The sequence below is a fragment of the Crinia signifera genome, chromosome 3 (genome assembly GCF_055691185.1).
Source record: "Crinia signifera chromosome 3, ASM5569118v1, whole genome shotgun sequence".
NCBI classification, from domain to species: Eukaryota; Metazoa; Chordata; class Amphibia; order Anura; family Myobatrachidae; genus Crinia; species Crinia signifera.
The window spans coordinates 121,856,700-121,872,475 of NC_139219.1; the positions used below are offsets into that span (position 1 = coordinate 121,856,700).

Genomic DNA, 15,776 nt, shown 5'->3' on the forward strand with positions numbered 1-15,776 from the left:
GATTTGGCATCGGATGTATCATGTTTTACATGTGATTTATCGCATGTAAAGACTCCCAGGAAACTGCAGCAGCAGCGGGGGGCAAGAGAATTCAAAAAGCATTCAAAAGAAGGGGCGGTCACTGATTGGCCGAGAGAGTTCTCTCAGCCAATCAGTGGCTGCCCATTATTTTGAATGTTTTCTTCCGCTCAGAGGTCGGACCTGCAGATAGGTGTGTACCAGTGCTGGCACACACCTATGGACAGAATCGGATGCAATACATCTAAAAAGTACTCGCGATGTGCTGCTGATGGGTCAGATTCTGATTTTTCTTTAGGCCCCCATAAACTATGCTATTTGGTGCTGATTTCGGCGGTCAGACCTGCAGAACATAAATTGGACCCATAGCGGCAAATCACAAGTGCTTTTTAGCACCCACGATGTATCACATCCAATTCCGTATATAGGTGTGTGCTAGCGATGGCACACACCTACTGTATCTGCAGGTTTAACCTCCAAGCGTTGGGCGGATTTGAAAAAAAACAAACAAACAGCTGAAAGAATGGGCAGCCGCTGATTGTACCGTGGATCAGATGTCTTAACCTGGCCATACAGTACATCTACAGATTGATTCTCTGATTTGGCTGGTTGCAACAAAAACCTAGTAACGGATGAGAGTAAATGACAGTTGACCATTTGCTTTGAAATGCTGGGAAACTGCCAAAACCTGTCATTCAGATATTTCCAGGCTTTTGCTCCAACCAGCCAGATCTGACAATAAATCTGTACATGTATGGCCAGCTATACACATGCGATTTGGGCCGATTTCACTAGATTTCTTGGCCTGATCCACTGAAATTGGGTGAAATCAGGCCCAAGTGTATGGGAGCCTGTACGCATTGTGTTAACCTTTTGTGGTTCTTATAAGGGGATATTATGCATCCTGTGCTCCTCATGTTTTTACATACCTGTACTATTGGCTCATTTGGTTGCTCAATTAACATACTTTTAAAAAAAAAAAAAAAATCCAACAGAAATACTGTATAGTCTTATTCATTCACTGTCTTAATTCATATTTATCTGCAGGCTATACCCACATGTTTGTCAGTGTCTGCTAAGATTGTATGCACCCTTTTGTCCTAGCCTAGATCATCTACTGCATGATCAAGAGTCATAAGTGAATATTTTGAAAAATGTAATTACATAAAAGCTGTTACAGTAGCATCTGCTGTAATACTACATATTAAAAGTGATACTTAAAATATGGTAATTTTATTTATTTATTTACGTATGTATGCAGAGTTCACATCGCCCACTTGTTTTGCGAACAACTGATGTCCGACGCGTTTTGTCCCAGACAGACATTTCTCTGATGTGGAAGATGGATCTAAAACCTATTCTTATTGAAAGATTTTCTGGATCACCAGGAAATTACGCAGTGCGGCAAGTGAGTAGTATAACAACATACTAGGAAAATCTAAGTTTTAATATTAGAAGCTTTGCTGATGACTACAGAAATAACTCCTGACAATCAGGTTTGTCATTTTATGGTTTAGGTTAGTCTAATAGGCAGGGCTTAAGTGGTTCTGGAGAGGTGGTTGTTTATGGGTTTTTGACACCTCATATTATAAATTTGTTCCCTACTATCTATATTTTATAAAGGGGCAGTGATCTCACAAGGAAGGGGTGTGGTCACACAATCAAATTACACACAATTATATATATATAGAGAGAGAGAGAGAGAGTACCACCGCACTCGCCATTCCTACGAATAGGGTGCAAACAGCACTCGCCATTCATAGGTTGAGGTGCAGTGGCCTGTGACTAAAATACAAATATAGGGGCTCAACACTCACCATAATAAACTAACTCACATATATTAGAAGGTAAGGGGAGCACCTGGGCAATTCATTTTTTACTCAAATCGACTGTTGCAATTAAAACAGTAGATATCCAAAAAGATAAAAAATCAACTGTCCTTATACCAAGTATTTTGTTACTTAATATCGCATAAAAACCCATATAAAATACCTTACGAATAAAGACAATAAATGCTTCTGTACAGGGTGAACCTGACTGAAGTCCACTTAGTGACCTGAAGTGCATACAAATATAGGTTCAATATTATGTGAAATCTTATCACTCAAGCATTCTGGTGAATCCATTGACTAGAATATTGGGCCTCTTTGGTCCTATTAGTCTACCAGTAGTGTCTCATTTTAAAAGGCAGTATTAAAAATGCTTCATAAAATATTTAGTGCAGTGAAACTACATCAATGTTACAGGGCTCATCCCTCAGACCCCTTCATCAGGATAACAAACCGTGCCAGTGGAAAGCATTAAACAGGCGTTCCATTTGTCACCCAGCCATTCAGTGTCCATCCAGGCCGCATCAACCGGAGCAGCTGGCGCCATCCTTGCTGGATTCCACCTCACATCTGCAAGAAGTGACGACCCACAGCTCCGGATGCGTCACCATTGAGACACAGAAAACAGGAAGGTAACCATCACTACAAACGTGCACAAAATATTCAAAACAAACTAACATCCGATCATGTATATAAAACAACATTAGGAATAAACAACACAGTGAATGGTGAAAACAAAGCATGAGAATGTGTGATTAATGTTTAAGAACGTGTGTTAAGACAGAGGCGCCGTGTTCCTACACAAACGCCATTGACATGGAGCATCTGATGGTAAAAAAAAATTAAACATAAATGCTGGCATTGTGCAATCAAACAAAATAAAGCAGCAGTATTTATAACAGCGCCTGCTGGACAAGGCAATTTGTTTAATTATATAAATAGGTTGTTCAACTTACTATCTATAAAAAACTTTTTTCTGGGAAAACCTGATTTAGATTGCATCGCATCTAGTTCAAAACGCATGAGATGCGCTACAGCAGCATACTTTTTACACTATATACGATGTGATGTAGTTCAAAAAGCTGCACATGGGCACCATATGTCACCCACCAAAGAGAATGTTGGCATGCGCTGCCGCTGATCTGTCAGGGGAAGAGCAGTAAGATAGTTCCCAGCCAATAGGCAATCTATTATAAATTGGCCCATTAAGAGAACTCTGTCTGTGGCTCCCTACTCCTTCCACAATTATGTCACTGCCCCAATCACATGCAGCCCTGTCCTGATACACTCTGTGCTGCTGGGGAATCAGTACATGGGGAAGCTGCAGGGAATGATCAGAGAGCAGACCAGCAATGCTCCTTTGCCGGGAGCCCTGCTCTCTACAGAGCCGGCATTACAGGTCTTGCACCACTCACCTTGCTGCAAATCTGGCAGTAGGAGGAACAGACCAATCTCGGATGGATCCGCAAACCATGGAGAGAAGTCGGGGACGGCAGCGGTAGCAGTAGCAGTAGTAATAGCTCCGCGGAACGAGATCACTCTGAACCAGGGCCAGCAACAGAAATCTTTGGTCTCCCTCAATCCACTCAGTGTCCACCCACAGCACCTTTCCACTCCGTTCAATGTCCAATGTTGAGCATCCCCCCCCCCCCCCCTTACTCTCCACGGGCCAAAAAAAAAAATCACTGTGCAGCACACACAGTTTCACCTTTTCCATAGTGTCCCATCAAAGGATTTATTGAGGGGGGTTTCCAGAGAGGGGTGTAGCGTATTGGAATTAGTCTATAAAGTTTGTCTCTCCCTGTTAGTAGAAATTGTGCGCTGGGTGCAGAGCCAATGGTCAAGGGGTGGGGTTTAATCTCGGGCCACGGCGGGTGGTTACATTACATGGAAAAAAGACCTCCAGCGGGAGAGGGGCATCAGGCACTGCTGCCCAAATTCTAACTTGAAAGGATTTGTTTCTAAAAGAATGGAGTGTTCTTCAAATATTTTTGAGAGGCTAGTTTTTCTTCAACATTGTGTAGCAATCCCTTGATCAAGGGTTGTCGAGGATCAGCAGCATGTATTATATATGATATATATACTGTGACTGATCTCTTGTAGATATCACAGTAAGTTAAGACCATGTACATTACCAAGGCTAGAACTGATTTGCACTCACCATTATATGTATTTTTATATTTATTTGATCTAAGTAAGATTTAGGTTTGTCCAGAAAAAAGTTTTTTATAGACAGTAAGTTGGACAACCTCTATATATAATTAAACTAATTGCTCAGGTAGGCACATACTGTTATACATTTTGCTCCTTTATTTTGTTTTATTGTACAATGCCAGCATTTATGTTTAATTTTTTACCATCAGATGCTCCATGTCACTGGCGTTTGTGTCGGAAGTCTGCACACGTTGTTTTACATTAATCACACATTCTCATGCTTTGTTTGCACCATTCACTGTTTTGTTTATTCTTAATGTTGTTTTGTATACATGATTGATGTTCGCTTGTTTTGAATGTTCTGTGTACGTTTGTAATGATGGTTACCTTCCAGTTTTCAGCGTCTTGATGGCGATGCGGACGGAACAGTGGGTTGTCACACAGCAGAATCTTGCAGGGATGGTGCCGGTTACACAGGGAGAGGTCTCAGCAGCAAGAAAGCATTAATAATGCCACAGTATGGGCAATTGGTACGGTTATTGTATATTAGATCTATAGGGCCAAATGTAATAGGGTGAGAGTTTCAGAAAGTGAGAGATTTTGGGAGAGTTTTCCCTATTTTTTTTAAAGCAGCAATCAACAACATGGCAAAATCAACCTGGTTTTGCAGTGTGATTGATTGCTGCTTTAAAAAAAAGGAGAAAACTCTCCCAAAATCTCTCACTTTCTGAAACTCTCACCCTATTACATTTGGCCCCATAGTGTCTAAGTCTACAGTCAAAAGGTCGAAAACTATTGGTTGACATGGTCAAAAGATTGACATATTTTTGTGGATGTCTACGTCGACATAGGTCGACATGGACACCGTATAAGTATGCTGCACACCCTCGAATGAGTCACTGCGCTCACCATGCTTCAGACACTGTGCCTTGCTGCGCTCGGCACACCATTATAATCTTACGCTGTGCAAAAATGGATGGTAAAGTCTGTTTTTTACTAGAGATGTGCAGGCTCTGATTTACTCTGATTTCAACCCAGGATCTTATTGGCTATCAACTGTCAACAACTGTCATTTGATTTGGGATAGCCAATAAGATCCTGCTTTGAAATCAGAGTAAATCAGAGCCTGCCTCTATTTTTTACCCCCCAAAATCATGAAAATCTTATGTTGATTGTTTGACTATGTCAACCTTTTGACTATGTTGGCCTTTTGACCATGTTGACCAATAGTTGTTTACCTTTTGACTGTCAACCTAGACACTGTAGATCTAATGACTAATTGGTTCAACCTCATCTAGAATTCTGTATCCAGTTCTGTAGGCCACATCCCTGGAAGAAAATAAATACATTAGAGACAAAGAAGGGCACCTAAAATGGTACATTGCCTACATAACAAAATGTACCCAGAAAGACTAAATACCTTTATATGTATAGTTTGTAGCAGAGAAGGGAAAGGGGGATATGATAGAAACTTTTAAATATATCAAGTGTTATAACAAGGTCCGGGCGGGAGACATTCTTCATATGAAGAGAAGTATTAGAACACAAGGACATACACTGAAACAGAAGGGAAATTTGACAAAAAAAAATTATAAAAAGGAAAGTGGAATAGCCTCCCATCAGAAGTGGTAGAGGCTGAGGCTTTAGATAAATATAAAAATGCTATGATAGACATAATGATATCCTTACAAAGTAATAAGGATCAAATGTGGTTTGAGGTACAGTAACAATATGGTTAAAAAAAAGTGGCCAAATGGTTCTTAACTGCCATTAAATTCTATGTTTCTATGCAGTAGAAATGGAGGATTGTGACATAAACCGAAAAGGTGTCTGTCACTTTAAGAAGTGCAGTCCTGCTCAGTGAATTAAATGTCCATACTAAAGATAACATTTATTAAAATCATACATAAAATAATGCATATACAGTAGATATCAATTGTGCACAATAATCAACAGACAAGACATACAACATATAAAAGATTGCGGCTTTTAGATAGTAATATGAGGCTATATATTCATCTTAGAGTTTTATTCGAGGCAATGGTTAATGTATAGTTACCAGTCCTGCACGTGGGTTTCAAACCCTGTTGGGTGATGCGCTTATTGGATAAATGAAATAAGGGTAAGTCTCTCCAAACTTTTACTAGATCTATAATCCAGAAATCCTTAAGTTGGAAGTGTTGCTCTTGCTGAGACCACCCAATTGGGTATTTGTAATCCAAAACCTCGCTGTGCAACTTGTGAATGCGGGACCAGCACAATGGGGCTCACTCAAAAACGCGTTTCTCTGCCTTTAACTCTGATCGGCGGCTTCCTCAGTCTGAGCCCAGATGCCTCCATGTTGCTGTTTTATAGCGATGCCATTCGCGCCTCCGTTTCACCTGCACTTCCGGGTTTGCGGTCCAAGCCTCCTTCTCATTCACATGTAGGCTCCCGTGGCCATTTTGTTTTAAGCGCTCCAAGCCTCCTTCTGGTGTTAAAGACACTTGTAGCTGATCACCTGTGTCTCCTTTTCAGTCCAGCCTCATTAGCATATTCAGTAATTATTTTTTCCTCCTTTATAACACATTTTTTCACTCTGCATGCCCCAATGTAATGAACAAGCCTCATTTAAATTCTGCCATACGCCTCATTCTGATATTTTGTCCCGCTTGTATTTTCATTAATTCATATACATATTAATGCCGCAATTCTTAAAAAGACACACACACACATATATATATATATATATATATATATATATATACAGACAGACAAATTGCTATTATATGTAGCATTTGATAAAATTAAGTACATTACAAAAATAAATTAAATAAAAATAGAAATAATAAAAATATACATATGTAATCATACAAACACAGCTTTACTCATAATTGCAATAATTACAAATGTCCACTATCAAAACAATCCGCAGACATCCAGATGCCTATATATCTTTTGATGTTAATATGTCCTCAATCCGCCTTTGATAGGTTGAATTGGATATATATGGAGGCTGTCCTGTCCAAATTTGGCTTTAGTTGATCTATACTGTCAGCCATCATGGCATTATATGGCTCCCCCACAGCTCGAGTATTTAGCAATGGCTTTCTGTCGGACACACTCCCTATATCCAATGGCACCCGCCAGGGTTGCCCCCTCTCACCCTTGATTTTTGTGCTGGTAATGGAACCCCTTGCGGCCAAGATTAGATCAGACAGCGAATTCCCAGGATTACTGTGTGGCCAGACCTCCCATAAACTGTGGAAAAAAAAGGGGAGTAGCAGCGCTAGGGAAATTAAAACAATGAATTGGATGATCTTTACATAAGAAAATATTTTACTTGGAAAAAGTAACACAACAAACAGTTAAAAAACAGCACATCTGAGTGTGCATAAATATAAAACACAATTGCAAGGCGTAGGGTACCCCAATACCGCAATAGGGAGAATAATGTGAAGAGTCCGGTCCTAGTATGCCCAGAGTTGGAAAAAGGATGGATAATTACCGCTCCAGTCAGAAATTGCGATGGGTAGATTGGTAGGTGGAGAATGTCCAAATGTCCTTGTATCCTGGTGGTCGGCCCAAGTTGGCACAAATAACCGGTACCACTGGAGATGTTAGGAGGACAATTATTTGGTCACCTTTTCATTTGAGGGAATGAAGCAATGATCCTGGAGTGGGTAAACGTCTGGGTGGTGTAGTAGTTGGGAGGAAAGCTGAATCTTCCACTGGGCTGGTTCGGACTCCAATTCACAAATCAGGGTGGCAAATGGGGTTAGGAGCACTCTTCACATTATTCTCCCTATTGCGGTATTGGGGTACCCTACGCCTTGCAATTGTGTTTTATATTTGTGCACACTCAGATGTGCTGTTTTTTAACTGTTTGTTGTGTTACTTTTTCCAAGTAAAATATTTTCTTATGTAAAGATCATCCAATTCATTGTTTTAATTTCCCTAGCGCTGCTACTCCCCTTTTTTTTCCCTTGTTGTACCACATTCTTACAGGAGTAACTAACCTGTTCCCAGCAGCTGCTTAGAAGCCACTTGTGTCAAAGCGCCCCCCTTCTAGATTTTCACCCTTTTAGGGTGTCCTCTAGTTCCTTTTGCTTTTTGGTCTCCCATAAACTGTGCCTTTTTGCGGACGATGTCCTTCTCTTTGTCACCAACCCCATCCTCTCTCTCCCACACCTACATGACCTTCTATCCATGTTTAGTGCGGTTTCCTATTATAGGTTAAACACAACGAAATCTGATGCCATGCCGGTAAATTTACCTGAGGTTGATGTGGCACCATTACGTTCCCTCTATCCCTATAACTGGAATACCAAATCTATTATATATCTAGGCGTTCACATCCCTCCATCCACTTTAGCGGTCTTCGATGTGAACTTGCCTCCCCTCATTGCTGCCCTTCAAACCTTGACCTCGTCATGGCTCTCCTATGAAATCTTGTGGTTGGGTCGTTTAGCTGCCTTTAAAATGTCATTACTGCCAAAGCTCATGTACTTATTCAGAACAATCCCCTTCAGTTTCCCCAAGAAATACTTGGACAAATGTAGAGTTATACTCACTAAATATTTGTGGAAATCCCACCCACCTAAGTTAGCTTACTCCCGTATGGTCTTACCTAGACACCGTGGAGGCCTGGCCCTTCCGGATTTGTCTGCATACCAGGATGCTTGCATCCTAGCTGAATTGAAATACTGGATAACTCCCCACTCCTCTCCCTGGGTCACAATTGAACAAACTACATGTTCTACATACCCCCTTGCAGATATCCTATGGACACCTAGACATTTACGACCATTAAATTTACGTTTGCTCCCCTCTACCTCCTCTGCCATACGTACATGGGACAAGTTGGTCTCCAAATTGCCTAACTTTAGCCCCCCTATTGCGACAATGTCTTTGACAGCCATTGCCAAATTGGTTCCCAACTTGAACATATCTTCATGGATCCAACGTAACATACTGTTAGGAGCTGCACGGGCAGCGCCTCCGCTCGCCCGGCAGTCTCCTCTAATGCCGTCCCGGCGGTTGCCGGGTTACCTCGACGCCGTCGCGTCACCAGCCGGGAGCTTCCGGCGGACGCTGACGGACCTCAGGCTGCCTGCGTACAACCCCTTCCTCCCCTGCCGCAGCGGTTGCCAAGGCGACGGGGGACGCCTGGCGGCCGCAGGGAGGAAGGGGTGTACATGACGCCGCACGCAGCGTCAGGGTAGCGCTTGGCGCGCTATTTAAACTGAATGGCCGGGACACTCAGACGCCGGCTATAGCTCTTGATCTGGTGTCCAGAGTGTTCCCGGTTCCAGGCTCCACTCAGCATTTGGCTCCTGTTTCCAGTGACCTGTTCCTGACTGCCTCCAGGATCCTTGTCTGTTTCTGCCTGCTGATCCCTCTGTTGTCAGATAAGTTGGGAGATTCCCACTCTTTGTCTCCTTACTCATCAAGTTCTTATTCTGTCAACATACTGTGTATTGTTACACCCGTCAGCAGTACTTATTGTGTCCGCATACTGTGTATTGTTACACCCGTCAGCAGTACTTATTGTGTCAGCATACTGTGTATTGTTACACCCGTCAGCAGTACTTATTGTGTCAGCATACTGTGTATTGTTACACCTGTTAGCATTATCTTATTGGGTCTACCTTGTGTATTGTTACACCTGTCAGTTTGGCTACTGTGTATTGTCTTACCCGTTGCCAGCAGCATTGGCATAGCGGGTTCCAGCTTAGAGTGCTATCCGCTGGCACCCTCCTCCGTAGGGCAGGGTAGTTCTCGCCTCTTGGTTGTTAGGTAGCTTTCCCCTTGTTTACCTCTGGCCTTGGCGGCTGCGTTGTCACTAGTAAGACCAGGTGGCATCGGGGTGGGAGCCTGACTAACGGGCTCCCACGAACGCGGCTATTATTGGTGAAGGTTAGCTTAGCACGCATCCGCCAACTCCAAGAGGTGACAACGGAGTTAGGGTTGGCGAGATCTCCCGTGTCCCTAACATTATAGCCGGCCACATACTTCACCCAGCTTTCAGTCAGCTGTCATGGATCCGGCCCAGCAGGCTGCTAGTCACGCTTTGGCGGGGCAGATGCATACCCTGACACAAGAGCTCCAGAAATTGACCCTCCGGGTGAACTCACAAGAGGAACGGGTGCAAGGGGTCTTATCCTCATCCAGAAACCCCGAACCCAAGTTGAGTCTCCCGGACCGGTTTTCCGCGGAGCGTTCCCAGTTTTTTAACTTTAGAGAGTCATGTAAGCTTTACTTCAAACTCCGCCCGGCCTCCTCCGGCTTGGAATCCCAGCGTGTGGGAATGGTTATCTCCCTGTTACAGGGGGACCCACAGACCTGGGCTTTCGGCCTTCCCGCAGGGTCCGAGGCCCTTACCTCTGTGAATGCTTTCTTTTCTGCCATGGGGTTGCTTTACGACGACCCGGACCGTGCTGCCTCAGCCGAAGCCAACCTGAGGGCACTACGGCAGGGTCAGAGTAATGCAGAGGCTTATTGTACCCAATTTAGGAGGTGGGCCATTGATTCTGGTTGGAATGACCCAGCACTCCGCAGCCAGTTTCGCATTGGTCTATCTGAAACGTTAAAAGATGCATTGGTTCACTACCCTACCCCGACCTCCCTTGATGAAATTATGGAATTAGCCATCAAGGTAGATCGGAGGTTCCGGGAACGCCAGAGGGAGAGGGACTCCGGGATATTTCCCTCATCTTCCCTGGGGGAAACCTCGAGGTTGCTTGTGACGAACCCATGCAGATTGGGGCTACACGTTTATCAGCCACAGAAAAAAATCGCAGGAGGCTGAAGGGTCTCTGTCTGTATTGTGGAGGTCAGGGTCACCGTGCAGTTGTCTGCCCGTTGAAGGCGGGAAAAGACAGGGCCTAAGTGTGTTTGGGGAAACTCACTTGGGCCTATCTTGTTTTTCTCCCCTAGACTCGATAATTATTCAGGTTTCTGTCACCTGTAATAACTGCACTGTCGATACCACTGCCTTTGTTGATTGCGGTGCAGCCGGCAATTTTATTGACAGGGGTCTGGTTGGTTCGTTGGGGCTCGAACCCATTCCCTTGGTCAATTCCTTGTCGGTTTGTGGCCTTGATGGTCAGCCACTCTCCAACGGCAGTGTTACCGCATGCACCCCTTCTCTTCAGCTTTCGGTGGGGGCTCTTCATTCTGAAGAGATTTCCTTCTTTTTGTTTCACTGTCCTCTCACGCCACTCGTCCTGGGGTTACCATGGCTTAGGAAGCACAATCCCAGTATTGATTGGGCCACAGGAGAAATCACACGTTGGGGCTCTTCCTGTTCTGACCATTGTCTCTCTCTTCCTCTTCGTCTTGTTCTTCCCGTTTTTTCTTCCATACCCTTACCCTACAGAGACTTTGCCGATGTGTTTTCCAAGAAGGAAGCAGATACGTTGCCCCCTCACCGTCCCTTTGATTGTGCCATAGACTTAGTCCCCAATGCCAGATTGCCCAAAGGACGCCTATATGCCCTCTCAGCACCTGAATCCCAGGCCATGGATTCATACATTAATGAGAGTCTTGAAAAGGGATTCATTCGTCCTTCTAAGTCTCCCGTAGGCGCAGGGTTTTTTTTTGTTGAAAAAAAAGATGGATCTTTACGCCCCTGTATAGACTATAGGTCCTTGAACAAGATTACCGTAAAAAATTCCTATCCGTTACCACTCATCTCTGTTTTATTCGACCAGATCCGGGAGGCGATGGTTTTTTCCAAGATCGATCTTAGAGGAGCATATAACCTCATCAGGATTAAAAAAGGAGATGAGTGGCAGACGGCCTTTAACACGCATTCAGGCCACTACGAGTATCTTGTGATGCCGTTTGGCTTGGCCAATGCTCCTGCAGTCTTTCAGGATTTTATCAATGAGGTTCTCCGGCCTTACCTGGGGGTATTTGCTGTGGTTTACTTAGACGACATTTTGATTTTTTCCAAGTCACTTCCTGAACATCGGCAACACGTCCGCCTGATCCTTCAGAAGTTGCGTGAGAATCAACTATACGCCAAACTCGAAAAATGCGAGTTCGAAATTTCTCAAGTCTCATTTCTGGGTTATGTCATCTCTCCCAAGGGCTTTTCCATGGACCCCAGCAAGGTTCAGGCCATCATGTCTTGGGCTCGTCCAACCAACCTTAAGGCTATCCAAAGATTTTTAGGATTCTCTAATTATTATCGGAGATTCATCCGTTCTTTTTCTGACATTGTTGCCCCCATTGTGGAGTTGACTCGCAAAGGAGCCAATCCGGAAGTTTGGTCTCCACAGGCCATCGAATCCTTTCATAAGTTAAAGAAAGCCTTCTGCTCGGCTCCCGTCTTACATCACCCGGATCCCAGAATTCCTTTTCTTGTGGAGGTTGACGCCTCGGATGTAGGGGCTGGAGCTGTCCATTCTCAGAAGGACATTCATGATCAGAAGATTCATCCTTGCGCCTTCTTCTCCCGCAAGTTCTCCACAGCCGAAAGGAACTATGATGTCGGGAATCGTGAATTGTTGGCCATTAAGTGGGCATTCGAGGAGTGGCGTCATTGGCTTGAAGGAGCCAAACACATCATCACTGTGATCACTGACCACAAAAACTTAGCTTACATCGAGTCGGCTAAACGACTAAACCCACGACAAGCCCGGTGGGCATTGTTCTTTACCAGGTTTCAGTTCATCATTACATTCAGACCCGGCCCCAAAAATGTCAAAGCTGATGCGTTATCTCGTAGTTTCCAGACTTGCCAGAGTGCTGAACTGGAGGATGCACCCATTGTCCCGTCTTCTGTCATTTCTGCGGGTTGACTCAGGACTTGGCCTCCCGTGTCCTGGCTTCCCAGCCTTCAGCCCCTCAGGGGACTCCACATAATCGCCTGTTTGTTCCGAAATATCTTAGAGAATTGGTCCTCAAGGACTTTCATTCCAGTAGGGTCACGGGACACCCTGGCGTTACCAAGACCCTTGAGCACTTGTCCAGAGCGGCTTGGTGGCCCACCATAAAACAAGATGTTACTCTTTTTATCTCTTCTTGTCCTGTCTGTGCTCGACATAAGTCTTCCAGATCATCACCAGTGGGTACACTCCTGCCATTGTCCATTCCAGAAAGACCATGGTCCCATATTTCTATGGACTTCATTGTCGACCTTCCTTCTTCTACTCGTTTTACCACCATTTGGGTCACGGTCGACCGCTTTAGCAAAATGGCACATTTTATACCCTTGCGTAAACTTCCCACTGCTAAAGAATTGGCACAGCTCTTTATCTCTCATATTTTCAGACTCCATGGCCTTCCCTTGGATATAGTTTCGGACAGGGGGTCTCAGTTTGTGGCCAGGTTCTGGAGAAGTTTTTGTTCTGGGTTAGGAATACAGGTCAGTCTTTCTTCCGGGTATCACCCACAGTCCAACGGACAGACCGAAAGGGTCAATCAGGCCCTGGAGCAATATTTACGCTGCTTTGTCTCCAAATGTCAGAGCAATTGGGCTGAGCTGGTACCTTTGGCTGAGTTTGCTTATAACAACGCTTATCATGTGGCCTCCAAGAGCTCGCCTTTTCTGTGTAATTTCGGGTTCCATCCCAAATGCAACTCCTTCTTTGTTCCGAGGGATTCCTCTCGGTCACCCTTTTCCACGGTGTCCCTCCTTAGGAAGTCATGGCAAAAGGTTAATTTAGCTCTGAGACAGTCTTCTGCACGTTCTAAAAAATTTTTTGACAAGCATAGGAGACCATGTTTATTCCGAGTGGGGCAAAAGGTGTGGTTGTCAACTCGCCACATCAAGCTTCGCCAGAGATGCCCAAAACTAGGACCCAGGTTCATCGGTCCATTTGTGATCACGGCTCAGGTCAACCCGATGGCATTTAGAATGCAGCTTCCCAGGGCACTGCGAATCAATAATGTCTTTCATTGTTCTCTTCTTAAACCAGCCTCGATGGCTCCCCAATCAGGGCCTGCTCTGAACCGTAAACCAGTCCTCGTTCAAGGGCACAAAGAATTCATAGTAGAACAGATATTAGATTCCAAGGTCGTTCGGGGTCAACTTAAATTTTTGGTCCATTGGAAAGGGTTCGGAGAAGAGGAGAGGTCTTGGGTACCTGAGCGATTTTTACATGCACCCAGGCTCAAAGCAGAGTTCTTTAAGACCTTCCCGTTCAAACCTGGGTCTAAGGGTTCGGTGACCCCTCCTCAAGGGGGGTGTACTGTTAGGAGCTGCACGGGCAGCGCCTCCGCTCGCCCGGCAGTCTCCTCTAATGCCGTCCCGGCGGTTGCCGGGTTACCTCGACGCCGTCGCGTCACCAGCCGGGAGCTTCCGGCGGACGCTGACGGACGTCAGGCTGCCTGCGTACAACCCCTTCCTCCCCTGCCGCAGCGGTTGCCAAGGCGGCGGGGGACGCCTGGCGGCCGCAGGGAGGAAGGGGTGTACATGACTCCGCACGCAGCGTCAGGGTAGCGCTTGGCGCGCTATTTAAACTGAATGGCCGGGACACTCAGACGCCGGCTATAGCTCTTGATCTGGTGTCCAGAGTGTTCCCGGTTCCAGGCTCCACTCAGCATTTGGCTCCTGTTTCCAGTGACCTGTTCCTGACTGCCTTCAGGATCCTTGTCTGTTTCTGCCTGCTGATCCCTCTGTTGTCAGATAAGTTGGGAGATTCCCACTCTTTGTCTCCTTACTCATCAAGTTCTTATTGTGTCAACATACTGTGTATTGTTACACCCGTCAGCAGTACTTATTGTGTCAGCATACTGTGTATTGTTACACCCGTCAGCAGTATTTATTTTGTCAGCATACTGTGTATTGTTACACCCGTCAGCAGTACTTATTGTGTCAGCATACTGTGTATTGTTACACCTGTTAGCATTATCTTATTGGGTCTACCTTGTGTATTGTTACACCTGTCAGTTTGGCTACTGTGTATTGTCTTACCCGTTGCCAGCAGCATTGGCATAGCGGGTTCCAGCTTAGAGTGCTATCCGCTGGCACCCTCCTCCGTAGGGCAGGGTAGTTCTCGCCTCTTGGTTGTTAGGTAGCTTTCCCCTTGTTTACCTCTGGCCTTGGCGGCTGCGTTGTCACTAGTAAGACCAGGTGGCATCGGGGTGGGAGCCTGACTAACGGGCTCCCACGAACGCGGCTATTATTGGTGAAGGTTAGCTTAGCACGCATCCGCCAACTCCAAGAGGTGACAACGGAGTTAGGGTTGGCGAGATCTCCCGTGTCCCTAACACATACGTGTATTGGGTGACATTTTAGACGGAACTAACTTGATCACTTTCCCGCAGCTTCAAGACCGTTTTGCCATCCCATCCGGTGAACTGTTTCATTATATCCAGATCCGACACTGGTTTCAGAGCCTACCTCGCCCCGCTCACCCCCCCAGCGCTGTAGCTAGCTCTGTCCTATCTCGTTTGACATCGGCTAGGGCGAGGGGGGAAATCTCTTTTTGGTATGAAGTAATTGTTAACTTACCCACATCTAAAAAATCTAACGCTCAGCTTCGCTGGGAGAAAGATCTTGACATCACTCTATCAGATCCCCAATGGGAACATATATATTGTTCGTCCTTTCAGATGTCTAAATGCTTGAACCACGCAGAGATGCATGTCAAACTGCTTAACAGACTGTACCTCACGCCTGATAGGTTACATACCTTCTGGCCGTCCTGCTCCAAACAATGTTAGAGAGGCTGCGGTGAGGTGGGACACCTCTTTCATGTCTTTTGGGCCTGCCCCTTATTACGTAATTATTGGAATGATGTTTTTAAGCTGATCAATAAGGTCATGGGCCTCGCCCTCAAC

General features: G+C 45.2%; 1 protein-coding gene across 3 annotated transcripts in view; it reads left to right on the forward strand.

Moving 5' to 3' along the window:
* The window catches only part of QPCT (glutaminyl-peptide cyclotransferase), a 169,020-nt gene that overhangs the window by 12,329 nt on the left and 140,915 nt on the right, over nt 1-15,776 (forward strand). For 2 of the 3 annotated variants that reach the window (XM_083176441.1, XM_083176440.1), the window contains exon 2: nt 1,280-1,426. The exons of the other annotated variant lie outside the window; for it this stretch is intronic. In XM_083176441.1, the coding sequence (XP_083032567.1) occupies nt 1,280-1,426 (147 nt within the window). The remainder of the gene's footprint in view (nt 1-1,279; nt 1,427-15,776) is intronic. 3 annotated transcript variants of the gene reach the window in all.